This window comes from Amblyraja radiata, chromosome 13 (assembly GCF_010909765.2).
Source record: "Amblyraja radiata isolate CabotCenter1 chromosome 13, sAmbRad1.1.pri, whole genome shotgun sequence".
Classification (NCBI taxonomy): Eukaryota; Metazoa; Chordata; class Chondrichthyes; order Rajiformes; family Rajidae; genus Amblyraja; species Amblyraja radiata.
In genome coordinates this window covers 58,497,698-58,519,047 of record NC_045968.1, presented here as the reverse complement: position 1 = coordinate 58,519,047, position 21,350 = coordinate 58,497,698, and the positions used below count along the sequence as shown (strand labels likewise).

The 21,350-nt window shown below is 44.5% G+C and overlaps 1 protein-coding gene across 1 annotated transcript in view; it reads left to right on the top strand.

Annotated features, from left to right (window-relative positions):
• The window catches only part of mccc1 (methylcrotonyl-CoA carboxylase subunit 1), a 66,212-nt gene that overhangs the window by 22,438 nt on the left and 22,424 nt on the right, over positions 1-21,350 (top strand). The window contains exons 9-12 of the mRNA XM_033032167.1: positions 6,842-6,923; positions 11,138-11,265; positions 16,875-17,058; positions 17,208-17,317. Of these exons, the coding sequence (XP_032888058.1) occupies positions 6,842-6,923; positions 11,138-11,265; positions 16,875-17,058; positions 17,208-17,317 (504 nt within the window). The remainder of the gene's footprint in view (positions 1-6,841; positions 6,924-11,137; positions 11,266-16,874; positions 17,059-17,207; positions 17,318-21,350) is intronic.

Below are 21,350 nucleotides of genomic sequence, written 5' to 3'. Positions count from 1 at the left end.
GCAACTCCCTGGTTAACTCATCCCTTCCCATCCAAACCACCCCCTCCCCAGGTACCTTCCCGTTCAACCGCAGGAGATGCAACACCTGTCCCTATACCTCCTCCCTCGATTGTCCAGGGACCCCGCCAGTCCTTTCAGGTTAGGCAGAGGTTCACTTGCACCTCCTCCTACCTCATCTACTGTATCCGTTGTTCAAGATATGGAATCTTATACATCGGCAAGACCAAACATAAACTGGACGGTCGTTTCGCTGAACACCTTCACTCAGTCCGCCTGGACCTACCTGATCTCCCGGATGCCAAACACTACCCATTCCCAAACTGACCTTTCTGTCCTAAGCCTCCATTGTAAGAGTGATGAGAAATGCAAATTGGAGGAACAGCCTCTCATATTTTGCTTGGGCAGCTTCCAACCCAGTGGTATGAATATTGATTTCTCGAACTTCAAGTAACACCTGCAATCCCTCTCTCTCCAACCCTCCCTCACCCAAGTTCCACCAGCTTCTCTTTCTCACCCAACAAACATCTAACATGGCCTTTATCATCGTTACTTTTTTGCATATCTTTCATTCATTGTTCTATATCTCTCTATGTCATTGTCTATATCTCTCGTTTCCCTTTCCCGTGACTTTCAGTCTGAAGAAGGGTCTTGACCCGAAACATCACACATTCCTTCTCTCCAGAGATGCTGCCTGACCCGCTGAGTTACTCCAGCTTTTTGTGTCTATTTTCGGTTTAAACCAGCATCTGCAGTTCCTTCCAACACATTTTGAAAAATGGTTCTTGTTTTGAATAATCGGCTGTTATTTCCACAAAATCTTATAGATTATAGAGTGATACAGTGTGTTAACAGGCTATTCGGCCCAACAAGCCCACACTGGCCAACACTGTCCCAGTTGCACTAGTCCCACTTGCTGCACTTGGCCCATATCCCTCCAAACCTGTCCTATCATACATGTTTAACTGTTTCTTAAACAATGGGATAATCCCAGCTTCATCTACCTCCTCTGGCAGCTTGTTCCATACACCCACCACCCTTTGTGTGAAAAAGTTACCCCTCAGATTCCTATTCAACTTTTATCCCCCCTTCACCTTGAACCTAGGTCCTCTGGTCCTTGATTCCCCTACTCTGGGCAAGAGACTGTGCATCTACCTGATCTAATCAGGTCGTGGAGATTTGTCTGCCTTCATATACGACAGTACCTTCAGTACTTCTTCGACAGTAACACTGACTGCTCTCAAGACACTCCCATTGACTGCCCCAAAGTTCTACATCCTGCCTTTCTCCTCAGTAAATACAGAGCAGAAATACTCATTTAGGACCTTACCCATTTTCTTTGGCTCCACACAGATGTAACCACTGATTCCTGAGAAGTCTCACTCTCTCTCTAGTTACCCATTTCCCCCTTATGTATTTATAACATCTTTTATGATTGTCCTTAATGCTACCCACCATATCTCCTGGCCCCTTTTCGCCCTTCTGATCTCCTTTTTCATTTTACTCCTTAGTTCCCGAAACTCCTCCATGGATACACTTGATCCCAGCTGCCTACACCTGTCCCATGCATCCTTCTTGTTTTTGACCAACACCTCAATTTCCCTCGTCAGCCAAGCTTCCTTACGTTTGCCTGCTTTGCCCTTCACTCTAACGGGGACGTACACAACCTGAGCTTTCAGCAGCACACTTTTAAACATCCCACTTGGCCTTTCCCCCCAAATAACCTGCTCTAGTCAACTTGAGCGAGACCTTCTCTCATACCCTCAAAGTTGACCTTACCCCAGTTGAGCATTTTAACACGTGGACCCTCTCCGTCCCTATCCATAACTATCTTAAACTTAATCGAACTGTGGTCACTGGTTTCAAATGGCTCCTTCACACACACTTCATTAACTTGCCCTTCCCAATTTCCCAATACTAGATCCAACATTGCCCTCTCACGTGTGGGGGCCTCCACATACTGCTTAAGTAAACTCTCTTGAACATTTTTGAGGAATTGCACCCCTTCACGCTACGATTTTCCCAGTCAATATGTGGAAAGTTAAAATCCCCTACTACAACAACCTTATTTGACCTGCAGCTGTGTGCAATCTCCTGGCACATTTGTTCTTCTAATTCCTGTTGACTATTCGGGGGTCAGTAGTGCACCCCCAACAAGGTGATCATCCCTTTCTTGTTCCTCAGCTCCACCCATATAGCTTCACTAGACGAACCGTCCATAATGTCATATCTGAACACTGCCATGACATCCTCCTTAACCAACAAAGCAACCCCCCCTCTTTTTCCCTCACCCCTGTCTCTCCTGAAGCATCCTGTACCCCGGAACATTGAGCTGCCAGTTCCGCCCCTCCCTTAACCAGGTTTCAGTCATGGCTACAACGTCCCAGTTGCTCGTACCTATCCACGCCCTAAGCTCATCTGCCTTGCCCGTCAGGCCCCTTGCATTAAAATACATGCAGTTTAAACCAACCCTCCTTACTCACTCTCAGCCTTTCACCTGCCTATTCTGTCCACTAACCTTTCCCGCACCACCCTCCATACCAACTTCTAGCCTCTCACGTGCCTCTATCCTGCACGAGATCCCACCTCCTGCCAATCTAGTTTAAACCCTCCCGTGTAGCATTAGCAAACCTGCCCGCTAGGATATTGGTCCCCTTCCAGTTAAGGTGCACCCCGTCCCTTTTGTACAGGTCACCCCTGCCCCAGAAGAGATCCCAATGATCCAGAAATCCGAATCCCTACCCCCTACACCAACTCCTCAGTAACACATTCATTCCCCCCATCTTTCTATTCTTACCTTCATTAGCACGAGGTACTGGAAGCAATCCCGAGATCACTACCCTGCAGGTCCTGCCTTTCAGTCTTCTACCCAATTCCGTAAATTTTTGTTGCAGAACCTCCTTCCTCTTCCGACCTATATCATTCATGCCAACATGCACAACAACCTCCGGCTGCTCCCCCTCACTCTTGAGGATGCCGTGCAGCCACTCCGACCCTGGCACCAGGGAGGCAACACACCATCCTGGAGTCTCGCCTGTGCCGCAGAATCTCCTGTTCGCACCTCTGACTATCTCTGACAGAATAAGTCTGACTTAGAATAAAGGGGAAGCCATTTAAGATTGAGGTGAGAGAAAACATTTTCACCCAGAGAGTTGTGAATTTATGGAATTCCCTGCCACAGGGCAGTGGAGGCCAAGTCACTGGATGGATTTAAGAGAGAGTTAGATAGAGCTCTAGGGGCTAGTGGAATCAAGGGATATGGGGAGAAGGCAGGCACGGGTTATTGATTTGGGACGATCAGCCATGATCACAATGAATGGCGGTGCTGGCTCGAAGGGCCGAATGGCCTCCTCCTGCACCTATTTTCTATGTTTCTATGTTTCTATCGAGTCTCCCACCACTATGGCATTGCCTTACGTCACTCTTCCCTGTTGAGCCTCGGCACCAGGGTTGGAGTCACAGCCTTGAAGGTAAGAGTTGCAGGCTACCACTCAATCTAGTCGTGTTGTCTGCTCCGACAGCCCCCAAGAGGCTGTACCTGTTTTCAATAGGTTTAGGCACCGGGGGCTCCTGCACTCCATGTTTACTTCCCTTCCTCGTTGACACCCACCTTCGCTCTTCCTGTATCCTCGGTGTGACAACCTCACGGTAGGTCCTGTCCAGGAAACTCTCGGTTTCCCAGACAATCCTGAGTTCATCCGGCTGCTGCTCCAGTTCCTTCAGGAGCTGCACCTGGACACAATTTCCACAGGTGTAGTTGTCAGAGGCACCAGCAGTGTCCCTGACTTCCCACATCCTACAAGAGAGACACTGTAACAACTTGCCCGCCATTACTTCAGTGGACAAAATCACAAATAATGAATGAGACACACTCAAAATTAATACTCCCTTCTCTGCTGCCGATAGCCTCCTCATACACTGCAGAAAGTCACAAGTTTAATATCAGACACACACAGAACCGATTCAAGTGTAGCCTCCTTGGCTCAGCCACCATACCAATGACTCTTGAAGCAGAGACTCACACTCTACCTCCCAAAGCACTTCACCTCAACAAACCCACTCCCCTAGACCGTGCCCTACTGTTATTTGCTGATCAATTAACTAATTTACTAACTTACTAATTTAGATTTGGCAGCCAATCCCCACACTCGCTCCTTGAACTGCCATTCCTCTGCCGACCTTGAAGGTAAGAGTTGCAGGCTGGCCCTGACTGGTTTTTAAATGTCCCGCGCTGAAAAACCTCACCAAGGGTTTACCTTTCTGCAGCCAATTCCCCCGCTCACTCCTTCAACTGCCGCTCCCCGACCGACCATGAAGATAGCCGCTGATTAATTCCTAACAGTGCAGTTATTAAATGAGTTGCCAGAGGGAGCTGTAGAGGCGGGTACAATGACACCATTTAAAGGACATTTAGACAGGTATGTCGATAGGAAAGGGTTCGAGGGTGTATAGGGCGAATGTAGGCAGATGGGTTTAGCTCCACTATAAAACCTGGCTAGCACAGATGGGTTTGCAAAACTGCAGTAAATTTGAATTCTGCTTTGGCTCATAATCTACAAAGCAGAAACTCCATCTAACGATATTCTTCATTTTTAAAGCGTTTTAAAGCATTAAGTGTAGGAAGGAACTGCAGATGTTAGTTTAAACTGAAGATAGACACACAAAGCTGGAGTAACTCAGCGGATTAGGCAGCATATCTGGAGAAAAGGAATAGGTAACGTTTTGGGTCAAGAACCTTCTTCAGAACGCATTAAAGCATTATGATTGTAATCCGTTAAAAAAAAAAATTCCTATGTGACATTTTACAATCCTCTACAGATTCAGTAAACATTCCTTTTGTGAAACCACGGGAAGGATTGTAGGAAGGGGAGAAATAGGTGTGAGGCCAGGTGGGGCGGAGGGAGGCGGAGATGGAATGTGGGGAAGAATGGAGAGGGAGGGAATGAGGTTGTTAGAGACTACTTAAAATAGTAGAATTCAATGTTCATAGCTTTGGGGTGTAAGCTACCCATAATATCAGGTGCTGTTCCTTCAGTTTATGCGTGGCCTCACTCTGGCAATGGAGGAGGCCCAGGACAGAAAGGTCAGTGTGGGAATGGGAAGGGGAGTTCAAATGGTTGGCAACCGGAAGATCTGGTAGGCCAAGTGCAAGTGTTGAGTGAAATGGGTGCCGAATCTACACTTGGTCTCGCCGAAGTACAGGAGCCCACATCGTAAATACCAAATGCAGTAGATGAGGTTAGAGGAGGTCACGTGAACCTCTGATTCATCTGGAAGGGCAGCTGGGGTCGCTGGATGGAGTCGAGGGAGGAGGTATAGAGGCAAGTGTTGCATCTCCTGCAGTTGCTGGGGAAAATACCTGGGGAAGGGTGATGTTGATGGGTAAAACAAGGAATTGCAGAGGGTCACCAGGGAAGGCGGAGAGGGCTAGAGATGGGAAGATGTGATTGCTGGTGGGATCATATTGGAGGTGACGGAAATATCGGAGGATGATGCGTTGGATGCAGAAGCTGGGGTGAAAAGATTTGGCAACCATTTCACTCAACACTTGCACTTGGCCTACCAGATCTTCGGGTTGCCAACCATTTGAACTCCCCTTCCCATTCCCACACTGACCTTTCTGTCCTGGGCCTCCTCCATTGCCAGAGTGAGGCCACACATAAACTGGAGGAACAGCACCTGATATTTAAAAAATCTAAAATATTTTCGACTTCATTTGTTCCGTTTACACTTCTGATCATAGCTAAGGTTTCTGCACTAGTCAAAAATCTGAGAGTCACTGCTAGATTTCAGTGCTCAGCAGCTTTGAGCAGCTCACTCTTTTCCCTGGTGCAATTTTGTATAATTTCTGCAGAATTCTTACAAATGAAAAGAGTTTTATGGCATGTTGTCGAGCATTTGGCAGAAACTACAGTAGTTGCTTCCCCGCCAAGGGAAGGAGAAGTGGAAGGTACAATCTTTATGCTTCACTTACATAAATCCCCATAGAATGGTCTCAACTGCAGGCTTGTCTGGATTGGGTACCAAGCTGCATTCCTGTTCCTGCAAATCGGGGCTGTGGAAAATTGGGACACTGAAGAAAAACATAACTTTTGAAAGAACAACACCCTCAGAGAAAAATGTTTTAAACATGACAATTCTAGTTCTTGGATTTGCTTTTAAATACTTTTTTAGGGATGTTTTATACAATACAGAAATTATCATACATGTAATCATGCTAATCTGTCTATTAATGTTGATATGCTTCTGTTTCTTAAAATATATATTTAAAATAATTAATAATAGTTAAAGGTTTAAAAAAATGTATTTTTGTGACATTATTGTTGCTGGAAAGGGCAGCATGGATATTTTATTTGTCCGTAAAAGTGCTAAGATTGTGGTGCTCGTGGAGAAAGTTGTATCTCGAACTGCGAGTGGTTTATACAACCTTGTGTGTTGCTTCAAAGATAGTCAACAATGTAGATGTGGTACTGCAATCATGTGTAGCCTAATGAACGTTGTCTCATGGTCAGTTTTACTAGTAGCTATTTATTTTCAGTTACCTTGTTAAATGCTATTCAAATTCTCCAGCTTGGCTCCTCTGGGTTATTAATTTAGACCTTTGCATTACTAGTTCAGTCGAATAGCTACTGTGCTATTTCAAAGTAAAAACATTAAAAATGCTGGAAATACTCAGCAAATAGTGCAACAGTCAGGAAGTAAATGGAGTTAACGTTTCAGGGTTTTTGTGATTTTCCGTTGTACTATTGTATCTTTGTTAAAGTAAAGCTTAATGTTTCTCGTTAATTGTAATGGATGCAAACTACAAATACTTTTTCTTCTATTTGCTATTTTAAAATTGTAGCCTGGAATTAGTCCTGAGGTGAGGAGAAGACTTGGTGAAGCTGCAGTCCAGGCGGCTAAAGCTGTAAATTATGTTGGAGCTGGTAAGTAAAGCACCAAAGGTCATGATCAGACTCTTGCTTAAATTGAAAGATGCTGTAAGTAGTCCACCAGGTTCAAGAATTGCTCCTTCCTACCAACAATCAGACTCTTGAGCACTACACAACACAAACCTCAACTATGAATATTGGACAGTTATAGGTTGAATTATGAATATTTTGCACTTGTAGTTATTGAATTTTTGTTTATTATATATCTGTGCGTGGTATGTTTTCAGACCTATTACGATCTGAGCAGAAAAACAGCTTTAAACAATGCCTTTAATATTCCATGTTGCTTCTCAGGAACATCACCAAAGAAAATTTGACACCAAGCCACATAAGGAGGTATTAAGACTGAGGATCAAAGTGTTGGTTTAAAAAGTAGGTGAAAAGCAGAAGAGAGGGAGAGGCTCAGAAATGGTATTCCTTAAGTTAGAGACTAGGCATCGGCAACAGAAGCCGAAGAAGGGACTCGACTCGATACGTCACCTATTCCTTCCCTCCAGAGATGCTGCCTGTCCCAGTACTTTGTGTCTAACATCGGCAACAGAAGACAGCCACCATTGCAGAGTGATTTAAGTCAGGATGATCAAGAAGCTAGAGCTGGAGATGTGGAGCTGGAAGAGGCTTTAGCATTAGAGAAGGACAAGTCAAGATGCTGAAAGAGGATGTGGGGGCATCTCATTATAGGAGGTATAAATTATGGATAATCATTGAATATGAAGCCTGTTGATGTGAAAAGTGAGGACGAGGGGAACTCAAACCCGGATGTAGGTGGGGGAGAGGAGAGGGGGAAGGTTAGAGCTGAAATGGAACAGATGCAATTGAGAGGCCTATCCACACTGCTGGGGAGAAGCCACTGTTAAGGTGAAAGGGAGACATCACAGCACTAGTATGGAAAGTGTCGCCATTAGGACAGATATAGCACAGCAGGCAAAACTGGGAGAATGATATGGAGTCCTGACTGGAACCAAATATGAGGAGGTGTAGTCAAGACAGCTGCGGGTTTCATTAGGGTTGTAGAGAACATTGGTGTGGAACCTCTTGTGTGTGATAGTCAAGAAAAGATAAGTCAAGAAAAGGAGAGACGAATCGAGGTGAAAGTGAGAATTGGTACCAACAATGAAGAGTCCCTTGTGTTCGTATAGAAGCACTAAAACATGTTTAAGGAAACTTAGATATCCTGGCGTATCAACCTTCCATCAACAAGATAACCTGTTTCAGCTCAATAATATCACCCATGTCTGATGCAAACTGTGGTGAAATCATCAACTGTGCCTATGTATCATTGTAATTACCTCTTGACCAGCCTCTCACTTTTTACAATCTAACTATTCTCATCGACAACTCCATAACCTACACATTAACTTGTAGCAGCTTCAGTACATCTCTCCCATTGACAAGATTGTTCCTGACCCTAAATCCTTGTATTCAAAATCCTTCCATGACCTTACCTCCCCCGAGCTCCCCAAAGAATCCTAACCCAATCTCTGTAGCAGCTCTACGACCAGTCAAAGATCTTTGCTCCTTGAATTCTGGCATCATGTGCATTCCACAAGTCTGTACATGAGCAGCTCTGCAGGAAGCTGACGCCTTTAAGTTGCAGATTTTTCTCTCTCAACACCTCTATTTCACTCCCTCTCTCCTTTGGTAAAACATCCTATCTCTTTGACCAGGTGGTTTGATTAGCTGCCCTGCTTTACCTTTTTGTGGTTTCAATTAGATATTATGGACACTCCTGATTAACATCTTGACTGTTTTATGACATTAAAGTTGCTGGATAAATGAGAGACTTGTTCTGGCTGTGTCGTCACTTGTATGTCCATAAAATAGTGATGAAAAAAATGAAGAGCTTGCAAATAAACGTAACTCTGAAATTCTCCCCTGTTTGATTGTTTAGTCAGTGTTGTTTCCATTGCAAAATATGAAAATGATATAAATAGGGGTATCAGATTCAGTTAAAGAAGATAAATATTTTTAAAATCCAGTACAGAAAACCTTTAGAGAACTTCACTGTGTTTAAACTATGAGCTAGACGTCACTTTTAACACTGGTATCCGATGTGGTATGTTTTCACCATTACTGATTTTAGAATGGAGTGTATAGTGTTGTGCACAAAGGCTTGAATTTAGCTACTTTTTTCAGCAATATTAATTTTAGTATTAGAGAATCCCATCAATATACTGTATATAACTACAGTGAAAATATTTTTGAAAGTACTTTATTTCCACTATTTAATTCTTACTCCCTGTGTAAGTAATGCCACCAATGTTTTAACATCAATTGGAGGCACATTTGTGACAAATGAGTATCAAAATTATGGTCACACGGGTTGATTAAAACATTAAAATTAAGGTCTCTTGTAAGTTTGAAAGATTAGATCTATGTACCCATGAGATTTGTAAGTAGGATCAGGAGTATGATGGTTGATGATATGTTGATATATGTCAATATATATCAATGTTGGTGGTGAATTTATTTATGTTAGGCTCTGGATGTCGATATTAAAATTGTACTTATTCTGTGTTAAAAATCTATCTCCTATTTCTTTTATGAAACTTTCCTCCATGTTTCAGAAATAGTCCAGAAAATTAAAACTTACGTTGCAATTTCAATATCTAACCATGGTGACTGCCTTCATATTTTGTTAATCATTTAGTGATTAGTGTGGAAACTCGTCCTTCGGATCACCGAGTCCACGCTGACCAGTGACCCCCGTACATTTTACACTATCCTACACATACTAGGGACAATTTACACCTATACCAAGCCAATTAACCTACAAACCTGTGTGGCTTTGGAGTGTGGGAGGAAACCGAAGATCTCGGAGAAATCCCACGCGGTCATATGGAGAACGTACAATCTCCGTACAGACAGCATCCGTAGTCGGGATCGAACCCGGGTCTCGGGTGCTGCGAGCGCTGTAAGGGAGCAACTCTACTGCTGCGCTACCGTGCCACACCGTGCATTTAAGGGGAATTGAAATTTTTTGTTTTAAAAATATGATCTGCAAAATGTACTTTGACATAACTGAACAAGCTCCCTTTAGATTAAATAAAAGTCAAAAAACTGCAGTTGCTCAAAATCTGAAATGAAAAATAAACTGAAAATACTGGAAACATTGGGCATTTTTGGAAGCATCTGTGGGAAAAGAGAGTTAACATTTCACCTTGATCAGCACATTTCAGAAATTTCTAGCTTTTTCATTCAAGTTTTATTCATGCAGCGCCCTCCTTGAAAGAATGTAATATAGATGGTATCCTGTGTAACGGTGAACATAGAAATGTTCTCACTGTCTCACAATTCTTGGATAGGTCCCAACAAAAGCATTTTACTAGGATTTGCTGTACATGTTTAACAGCACTTCACAATCGGGGAGATTTAGTTTACTTTTATTTAGTTATGCAGCTAAATAGTGCTCTAAATGAGGCAGATAAACTTTTTATTCAATTCATTTTGTAAATTATTTCTCTGTGTAGACCAATGTTCAACAGTTACATTTGATGAATATCTTGGTGTTACATTTGTCATTTATGTATTTTTCACCTTATCATTTATGCATTTGATAAATTCTTTAATCATAAATTGAGTCCAGCCTTTCAGTTTCTTCTTGAGGATATAATGTAAAACAAGCACTATAAAATGCAAGTGCAACTGTTTATTTTCCAGTATCTCTTTTTAATGTAATTTTTAAAACTAAACTTCCGTTTACAGAGTTTAGGAAGGAACTGTAGATGTTAGTTTACACCGAAGATAGACACGGAATGCTGGAGTAACTCAGCTGGACATGCAGCATCTCTGGAGAAAAGGAATAGGTGACGTTTTGGGTTCAGACCCATTCCTTCTCTCCAGAGATGCTGCATGTCCAGCTGAGTTACTCCAGCATTTTGTGTCTATAGTCCCTATACAGATTCCTTTTAAGCCTTGTTTGATCTGCTTGCTTCACACCATTCTGCAATTTGGTTTTTTAATTGCGGAATGTCGAGATTATTGTCATGCTGATGCAAACGTGAATCAAGAAACTAAAAATACCTTCTTATTTTATGTTGCAGTAAATGTTGCAGTAAATTTTATCTCCAAAATATTGGGATGATTAGAATGATGAAAAAGATCTAATTAACGCTATGTGTCTTTTTGCCAATAGTGGTTAGAATCACAAGTGTTGTGGAAACGTGTGGGGGAAATTGCATTTTTAATCATTATAAATTGCTTCACAGGGACAGTGGAATTCATCATGGATTCTCAACATAATTTTTATTTCATGGAGATGAATACAAGGCTGCAAGTGGAGCATCCAGTCACAGAGATGATAACGGGAACTGACCTTGTTGAATGGCAGCTCCGGGTAGGTGAGAACACATGGTGCCCGGATGTACATTCTAGTGAGCTTAAGCCTAAAGGTCAAGAAAGTTGAGCGGAATGGCGATTAAATGTTTTGGTCTTAAATTATGGCTGTGTCAATGAGCGTGGACATGCTCTAAAATGTCTAAAGATTTCCAGTTTCACTGTTGTTTTGCCGTCAAACGCTTTACTGTTACAAGATAATGTCATGCACTATTATTTAATCAGCCATTGACACGGCAGTATCAAATACTCCAAGGTAATAATACCTTGGAGATTTAGACTTAAAAGAGAAAGACTGGATTAGCAAATTGTTCAGAGACATAAGAAACAAAAGATGCTGAAATCTTAAAGACAATGTTATGGTGGAACTTAACAGAAATGGAAGGAATAGACAAACAATGTTTTTGGATCGGGACTCTTCAGGCTGTTTGGAGTAAGGGGCAGAACGCTGGAAAAGAGATATGGGAGCAGGACAAAGCCCAAGTGAAAGTGGATGCAGGTGAGGGTGGGTGTAAGTGACAAAGGGTAGAGGTGAAAATGAGACGTCCGATAAGGAGAAGAGGAGGTAAAGTTGGAGGTGGAGAAATAGGTGGAAGGGGCCAGGGGGTGGGGAAAGAGAAGGGATAAAACAAAAATGGGGGACCCTGGGATGGAAGATGAGTGTTTGAAGGAGGGGGAAGGAGCAGAGTGACTGGGGGTGGGAGAAATCTGTGCGCACCAGAGTGGTAAGGGGCACAGAAGAGAAAGAGGGGGTAGGTGGTGTATTACTGAATGTTGGAGAATTTGGTGTTCATACCATTGGATTGTCAGCTACCCAAATGGAATTTAAGGTGCTGTTCATCCACTTTGCATGTGGCCTCACACTGGCAATGGAGGAGGCCAAGATCAGAAATGTCGTATTGGATATTGAAATCGGAGTTGAAATTTTTAGCATCTGGGTGATCCAGCTGGCCTTGACGGACAGAATACAAGTGTTCGATGAAATGGTTGCCTGGACTATGCTTGACCTTGCCAATGTAAAGGAGGCCACATCGGGAAGCACTGAACTTCTCTTTTAATGCCTTTCACTTTCTTCGTCAAAGATGGAGCACGGGCCCCAGCTTTGCCTGTCTTTTTGTAAGTTATATTGAACATTTGTTGTTCCAACCGTACCCCAGCACCATTCCCCAACGCCTTCGCCACTACATCGACGGCTGCATCAGGGGTGCATCCTGTATCCATTGTTTACATCAACTTTACAACTAACTTCCACCCTGCCCTCAAATTCACGGACTATCTCTGACTCTTCCCTTTTTCAATATTTGTCTCTATCGTAGGGGACAGAATATATACTGACATACTACAAATCCACTGATCCCCACGGTTACCTTGACTGCACCTCTTCTCACCCTGCCGCTTTGAAAGGACGCCACCCCTTAATCTCAATTTCTCAGTCTCCAGCACATCAGATGAGGCTTTCCACTCTAGGCCATCTGATTGTTTTTTCAGGAAACGTGGTTTCCCTCCTGCTGGAACCCTCACCTGTGTGTCCTCTATGTGCCATAGTTCTGCTCTTCCTAACCCTCCTCCTAGATGGAACAAGAATAGAGGACCGCTGATCCTCACCTTTCACCCAACGGCCTCCGCATCCAACACATCATTCTCCAACGTGACCCCACCACCAGTCATATCTTTGCATCCCCACCCCTATCCACATTACGTAGAGACCACTTCCTCTGCAACTCCTCAGTTCACTCAACCTTTCACCAAACGTGCCCCCTCCCCAGGGAATTTCCTCAGCAGCTATCGGAGATGTCCATAAATCTCCTCTCTCAATTCCATTCAGGAACCCCAGCAGACTTTCCAGATGAGACAGAGGTTCACATGCACCTCTTCCAACCTGGTCTACTGTATTAGGTATGCCTGTTGTGATCTTCTTTATATCGGCAAGATCCAAACGTAGACTAGGCGACTGTTCTCCAAATACTTCCACTTCAGATTCCCCGGGTGGTTTACAACCCATCGGTATGAACTTTGAAATCTCTATTTTATAGTAATAACTCTGCTTTCTTCCCCTCTCTCCCATGCCCACCTCACTCTGGTGCCCATGCATTTCCTTCACCATCTTCCCCCCCCCCCCCCCCCCCACTGGTCACCCAGCTCCTTTCCCCACCTCCTTATGTCCCATCCTCCGAGTCCTCCATTTCCCATTTCTCTCCACTCTTTCTCCTCCCCCAACAACTTCCACGCATATTCCTTCCTTGGGCTTTACATTCACTCCTCTGTTCTCCTTATCTGACACCCTTTTAAATCCCTTACTCCACTTCTCTGTCAATCAACCCCTCCTTCACCTCTGACCACCTATCACTTCCAAGGCTTTCTCCCACCCGTACCTCTCTTTCCCAGCTTTCTTCCCCTTATTCCAATCGGTCTGCAGCACGGTACCGCAGTGGTAGAGTTGCTGCCTTACAGTGCCAGAGACCCGGATTTGATCCTGACTACGGGCGCTGTCTGTATGGAGCTTGTACATTCTCCCTGCGACCGTGTGAGGTTTCTCCGAGTGCTCCGGTTTCCTCCCACACTCCAAAAACATACTGGGTTGTAGGTTAACTGGCTTTGGTAAATATTCCCTAGTGTGTAGGATAGTGCTAGTGTACGGGGTTATCACTGGTCGGCACTGACTCGGTAGGCCGAAGGACCTGTTTCGGTGAAGTCTAAAGTCTGGAGAACAGTCCCCACACAAAACGTCATCTGTCCATTCCCTTCATGGATGCTGCCTAACCCACTGAGTTCCACCAGCATCCTGTGTTTTAGCAGATTGCATGCTGTTGCAGTGGCAAACAGTAACATTGGACTCCTTCATCCAGAAACCATTTTGGTAACATATTTCCCAGAAGCTGATAATCAGAACTATCCCTTGCAGATTACTTCAGAATGTTTTTCACATTAATCTCTTTATCACAATACAAACCTTTACCTTTTAACTTAGATTTTTCTTGGTAGCTGGATGCTGTTGTAAGGTTCAATGGTTTTCCAGATTAGTCTTATACATTTACTGACTTTAAATTTTGAAACTGATGCACCATTTATGTTTTTTTTTCTATTTTTGCCATGGAGTCCAATTCACTGGATGTTTTCAAGAGAGAGTTAGATTTAGCTCTTAGAGCGAAGGGAATCCATGGATATGGGGAAAAAGCCGGAACGGGGTAAGGAGTAAGAATAAGAATAAGAGTAAGAATAAGGAGTAAGCCATTTAGAACAGAGACGAGGAAACACTTTTTCTCACAGAGAGTGGTGAGTCTGTGGAATTCTCTGCCTCAGAGGGCGGTGGAGGCAGGTTCTCTGGATGCTTTCAAAAGAGAGCTAGATAGGGCTCTTAAAAATAGCGGAGTCAGGGGATATGGGGAGAAGGCAGGAACAGGGTAATGATTGGGGATGATCAGCCATGATCACATTGAATGGCGGTGCTGGCTCGAAGGGCCGAATGGCCTACTCTTGCATCTATTTTCTATGTTTCTATGAAACAACACTGACTAAACAATCAAATGGGGCAATTTCAGAGCTAAGTGTGCAGTCAAGGCAGAGATTCGCCTGCATTTCCTCCACCTGGTCTATTACATTTGGTGCTCTCGGTGGCTTCTTCCACATCAGTGACGCCTAGTGCAGACGAGGTACCTATCTGGCATTTCCACCTGGAGCACCCAGTTGCTCACTATTTTAATTCCCCATCCCTTTCCCACACTGGCCTATCCATCCTCAGCTTCCTCCACCGCTATGGTGAGACAAAATGAAAACTAGAAGAACAGCACCCCATATTCTGCTGGGCAGCATACAGCTTAGTGGCATGAACATTGAATTCTGCAATTTCAGGTAACCTGCTCTCCCACTGTCCCTTTCTCTCTCCTAATCTTCCCAGATCCCTTCCACACATTGTTTTCACCCACATTTCCCAGCCCACTATCGCCCAGTTTCTTTCCCCTCCCATCCGTTCTTTCTATCCATTACCCCATATTCCACCCACGTTGTCCTTTCCCCTCAGCCAACTGCCCATTTTTTTCCTTATTTTTTTCCATGATTCACATTCCTTTCCTATCAAATTCTATCAATCACAACCCTTTGTCGTATCCAGCTATGACCTCCCAGCTTCTGTTGCTATTTCCACACTTCCCTCCTCACCTGGATCCACCTGTTGGCTCCTACCCTACCAAACCCCCACATTTTTATGTAGGAAGGAACTGCAGATGCTGGTTTAAACCGAAGGTAGACTAAAAAAGCTGGAGTAACGCAGCGGGACAGGCAGCATCTTTGGAGAGAAGGGATGGGTGACGTTTAGAAAATAGACAATAGGTGCAGGAGTAGGCCATTCGGCCCTTCAAGCCAGCACCGCCATTCAATGTGATCATGGCAGATCATCCCCAATCAGTACCCCATTCCTGCCTTCTCCCCATATCCCCTGACTCCACTATTTTTAAGAGCCCTATCTAGCTCTCTCTTGAAAGCATCCAGAGAACCTGCCTCCACCACACTCTGAGGCAGAGAATTCCACAGAGGCAGAGAACTCCACAGAATTCACAGTTTTGGGTCATGACCCTTCTTCAGGCTCCAAACCCCCACATTTTTATACTAGCTAACTCCCCTCTACTGTTTCAATTTGACCCAAAACGTCATCTCTTTATTTTCTCCCACAGATTCTGCCTGACCGTCTAGTTTTGTTTTGCTCCATTTTCCAACATCATCCGTCTATTGTGACTCCAAAAATTTGGAGATGTCACAGTGACATCTGTTAACATAAGATCCTCTCCCTGCTTAGCAAGTAGAGGCATTGAAGAGCTTTCTTTGTGATTGCATTGATGTGCTATGCTGGGCCCAGGACAGATTTGCAGAGAATATTGAAAAAATATATTGGGTGTGTAAACTCTGTGGTGAGAGTGGCCAGTTTGACTCTCTCCACTGCCATACCAGCAATTAACACAGGTTTGTAGATACCTGGCATTGCCCTCGTGAGGTTTCAGGCAAGATTGTTCTGGCACTATTCAATCAGATTTTCAATCTCTCTCATACTCTGACTCACTGTTATCCGCTATTCATCCAATAACAATGGTATCGTCAGCAGATTTAAAGATTGTGTTGGAATTGCATCAGGCTATACAGTCACAGGTATAGTGAGAGAAGAGCAGGGGACTGAGCGCACAGCCTTGAGGTGCTCCTGTGTTGATGCTTGTGGTCTTCCAGTAAAAAAAAATCACTGATCCAATTACATAGGAATGAGCAGGGATCCAGTTCTCTGAGTTAGATGTGCAGGGAGGAACTGCAGATGCTGGTTTAAACTGAAGGTAGACACAAAAAGCTGGAGTAACTCAGCGGGACAGGCAGCATCTCTGGGAGAGAAGGAATGGGTGACGTTTCAGGTCGAGTCTGAAGAAGGGTCTCGACCATAAACGTCATCCATTCCTTCTCTCCAAAGATGCTGCCTGTCCCGCTGAGTCACTCCAGCATTTTGTGCCTATCTTCTCTGAGTTTGTCTGTTTGGGAGGGGTGATGGTGTTGAACATTGAGCTGTAGTTGATGAACTATAGGTGTATGCTGCCTAGGGAATCAAAATAATTTGTTTTATTTTGTGACAACTTTCAGGTTGCTGCTGGTGAAAAACTTCCAATGTCACAGGAAGAACTTTCTTTCAAAGGTCACGCATTTGAGGCAAGAATTTATGCTGAAGATCCAGACAATAACTTTATGCCAGGAGCCGGCCCTCTCCTGCATTTGTCAACACCTGCACCAGATGCTTCTATAAGAATTGAGACTGGAGTCAGACAAGGTATTGGAAATGTACAAATACTGCCTGACTTCAATATTTCCTGCACATTGTCTTTGTTATAGAATATTGTAAGTCCCTCTTAAGTAATATTTTTATTCTTGAAGATAGATTATTTCTATAGATTTTCATATACTTTCATTTTTATTTAGGTGATGAAGTTTCAGCGCATTATGATCCAATGATTGCTAAACTGGTGGTCTGGGGAGATGATCGTATGGCAGCATTAAATAAATTAAGATACTGTTTGCGTCAATACAATGTAAGTACTCTGGCAGTTTATGCTGTGAGACAGTTCCTTGGCAATTGGTACATGTTCATTTATCTCTGCCAGGGGAAGATAATCTAGTATGAGGAGTCCATTATACAAATTTAATGGTTCACACTGGGATTTTAAAAGGAGGTAGAAGAATAACTTAATCATGGTCGTCTCAAATCTTTTATCAATGGATCACATTTCTATCCCGTTTTCATTGCATAGCAACTACGTATGAACTCTGAAGGACACTGCCAAAAAGGACAGTAGATTCCAAAGCATTTGTGTTTAAGAAGGAACTGCAGATGCTGGAAAATCAAAGGTACACAAAAATGCTGGAGAAACTCAGCGGGTGCAGCAGCATCTATGGATAGGCAACGTTTCGGGCCAAAACCCTTCTTCAAACTTCATTCTTCCAAAGAATGTTTTGTTTAGTTTAGTTTGGAGATACAGCGTGGAAGGAGGTCCTTCAGCCCACCGAGTCCGCACCGACCAGCGATCCCAGCACATTAACATTACCCTACACACACTATGGACAAATTTATATTTATACCAAGCCAATTAACCTACAAACCTGTACGTCTTTGGCGTGTGGGAGGAATCCGAAGATCTCGTAGAAAACCCACGCAGGTCACGGGGAATACGTACGAACTCCGTACAGACAGCATCAGTAGTCCGGATCAAACCTGGGTATCTGGTGCTGTAAGGCAGTAGGTTTACTGTTACGCGGCCCACTTAGAGCCATTTTGATGCATAACTTAACAACTATAACAACTAGGGCAGCATAGCAGCTGATAAAGCTGTTGCTTCACAAGGCCAGAGATCTGGGTACGATCCTGACCTGGGGTGCTCTATGTGGAGTTTGCATTCTTCCTGTAACCGCGTGGGTTTTCTCTGGGTGCTCTGGTTTTCTTCCACATCCCAAAGACATGTGGGTTTGTAGGTTAATTGGCTTCTGCAAAATTGTCCCAAGTGTATAGGGTATGGATGAGAAAGTGGGATAACACCGAACCAGTGTGAATGGGTGATCAAATGCAGGGCTGCCAACTCTCACGCTTTGAGCGTGACACTCACGCATTTCAGCCAATTCTCATGCTGAAGACAGAATTCTCACGCTGACAGGCCCTGCACAGCAAGCGGAGCTATAGGATCTTTGCTGCACAGTTTGTCTCTTTGCGCCGCATGATAGCGATCTGCACGGATTGGGGAAGTGCGTCGGTCCCGGGCAGCGGGTGTCAGCGCTTTTGTGTGCCGTCTGCGAGCGCTGCGCTTCCGGCTGCCGCAGCAACCTCGCTCCCTCCCTCCCTCGCTCCCTCCCTCCCTCCTGCCCTTCAACTCACACGGCAGCGCTAGCGCCGCCAATCCACGCTACACCGTGCCCGCCAGATTGGACGGCCGGGGAAAGAGAGGGAGGGGAGAAAGAGAGAGAGAGAAAGAAAAAAAGGGAGGTATGGAGGCAAAGAGAGAGGGGGAGGGAATGTAGCAAGGGATTGAAGGGAGGGAAGGAGAAAGGGGAGAAAGAGGAAGCGTGAGGAAAAAGAAGGAGGGTGAGGAAAGAGAGGGAGGGGAGGAAAGAGAGGGAGGGGGAGGGAGGAAAGGGAGGGGGGGAAGGAAAGGTGTGTGTGTGTCTGTTTCCCTGTGTGTGTCTCCTTGTGTGTGTGTGTGCCTCCCTGTGTGTGTCTCCCTGTGTGTGTGCGTGTCTCTGTGTGTCTCCCTGTGTGTGTGTGTATCCCTGTGTGTGTGTTTGTGTCTTTGTGTGTGTGTCTGTGTCTCCCTGTGTGTGTGTGTATCCCTGTGTGTGCGTGTCTGTCTGTCTCCCTGTGTGTGTGTGTGTGTCTGTCTCCCTGTGTGTGTGTGTGTGTGTCTGTCTGTCTCCCTGTGTGTGTGCGTGTGTGTGTCTGTCTCCCTGTGTGTGTGTGTGTGTCTGTCTCCCTGTGTGTGTGTGTGTGTGTGTGTGTGTCTGTCTCCCTGTGTGTGTGCGTGTGTGTGTCTGTCTCTCTGTGTGTGTGTCTTCCTTTGTGTATGTGTCCCCCTGTGCGTCTGTTGTCACATCCTGGCCTTAGACAGGGCTGCCAACTCTCACACTTTGAGCGTGAGAGTCATGCATTTCAGCCAATTCTCACACTGATGACAGAATTCTCACGCTGTCTTCAGTCCCTGCACAGTTTGTCTTTTTGCGCCATATCACAACGATCTGTGCAGTCTGGGGAAGCGCGTCAGTTGGCGGCTGTGAGTGACGTCGCATCTCTTCTCTTCTTTCTTGGTTGGATGTGCAGCCGCCGACAACATGAAGCAGCCGGAGATAAAACTAACCAGGTGAATCGGTTGTAAAACATGGGGAGGACCACAATGAGGCCAAACATCTAGGACAGGGTTCGGCAACCTACGGCACACGGGCTGAATCTGGCCCGTAACCCTAAAATCCACGTTTTTTTTCAATTCGTTTTCGCTGGGTCGGGGCAGGCGAGCCGACCTGAGAACTGTAGCCAGTCCCTGGGACGCGAGCTGATCTGGGAACGACAGCCAGTCCCTGGGCACGCAGAATGCCAACTTGATCATTATGGACAAATTGGACCAGCCACGTACATGTTGTATAACTCTGACTCTATGAAGATCTGAATGGGCTTAGAATTACCATTTCAGCAAAATTGCCCCCACTTTCCCCAGCGTTAAAGTACTTGTGAGGTCGAGTCAGGAAAGGGAACATGTTATTTCTTTTTAGTTTGCTTTAATTTGTTAGTTGATTGGTTGTTGAGTGCCATCATTTCTGAAATGGTCTTAAAGTAACTTAACTGTTATAAAGCAGTAATAAGTGATTTTTGTCCAAACAATTGGAACTTGCATAAAATGTTTGCATTATTAGCAGGACTGCCAACTCTCACGCATTGAGCGTGAGACTCACGTATTTCACAAAATTCTCATGCTCTCACGCTGATCACAAAATTTCTCACGCTCAAATATCTGCGGGTGCTGAAAGTTCAAAATAAAGCAAAAATTGTTTTAGAGGCGAGTAAAAACCATGAGGGGAATATCAGGTGAATGCATTGTCTTTTCCCCAGGATATGTGATTCAAGCACTAGAGGGGATTGGTTTAAAGCAGGGCTATCAAACTACCAGCACCAACCCCCCTCCCCCTTCCTCCCTGAGGCACGGCACACACCTCCCACCCTCACCTCCGGTGGCTCTATGTCCGTCGACCACTCTGTCCACACCCCATGGAGTTTTAACCCCGGCCCGGAGCCAGGAGCGGACCGGGTGAGTGCCGCCTCCGGAGCCTACTATGGGAGGGGGAATACCCCCTCCCACACACTCCCCCCCTCGGTCGCTACGCTCCCTCACAATTTCTCACTCTCAACTCTCACCCAATGTTGGCAGCCCTGTCAAATGTTAGTGTGGGTGCAGTGGGCCGAAGAGCCTGTTTCTTTAAACTATGATAGCTATACTATATATTTATTATTCCATGTCTCAGACAGACATAATTACTGGCTCGTTTATCAAATTTCTTGAACATGTTTCATTTTGTGAAATTTTGCTTTGTGCTGTAGAACTTTATTACTTTTTTTAAATAAATCCTCTGCAATCAAGGATAAAAATGAAAAGAATTAACCCCCAGGAAGTGCTCATATAGATTCACCTATTCTTTTGTTTACTGATTTATATGCTGAATTTTATGGCTTAAGAAGTTGATGTAGAATATTCAGCAGTTGTATATTTCCACATGTGCATGATTAGTATAGTATGTCATTCCTGGCGATATGCCAATCTAAAATTAGAGTAGACACCTCATGAGAAATTTGTGGACTGAAGTTTGTTGTCCATTCAAGGGCTTCTGACTAACATGGTAAGTATTTGCCTTTTGTAGATTACTGGTATCAACTTGCTGATAACAAGGCCTTACTATTGACAGTGTCTTTCTTCATGTAATGATGTCACGTCTGAAGGCTAGAACAAGCCCACCAACTAAACAGCTTAAATAAAACGTGTAGGAAGGAACTGCAGATGCTGGTTTAAACCGAAGATGGACCCAAAAAGCCGGAGT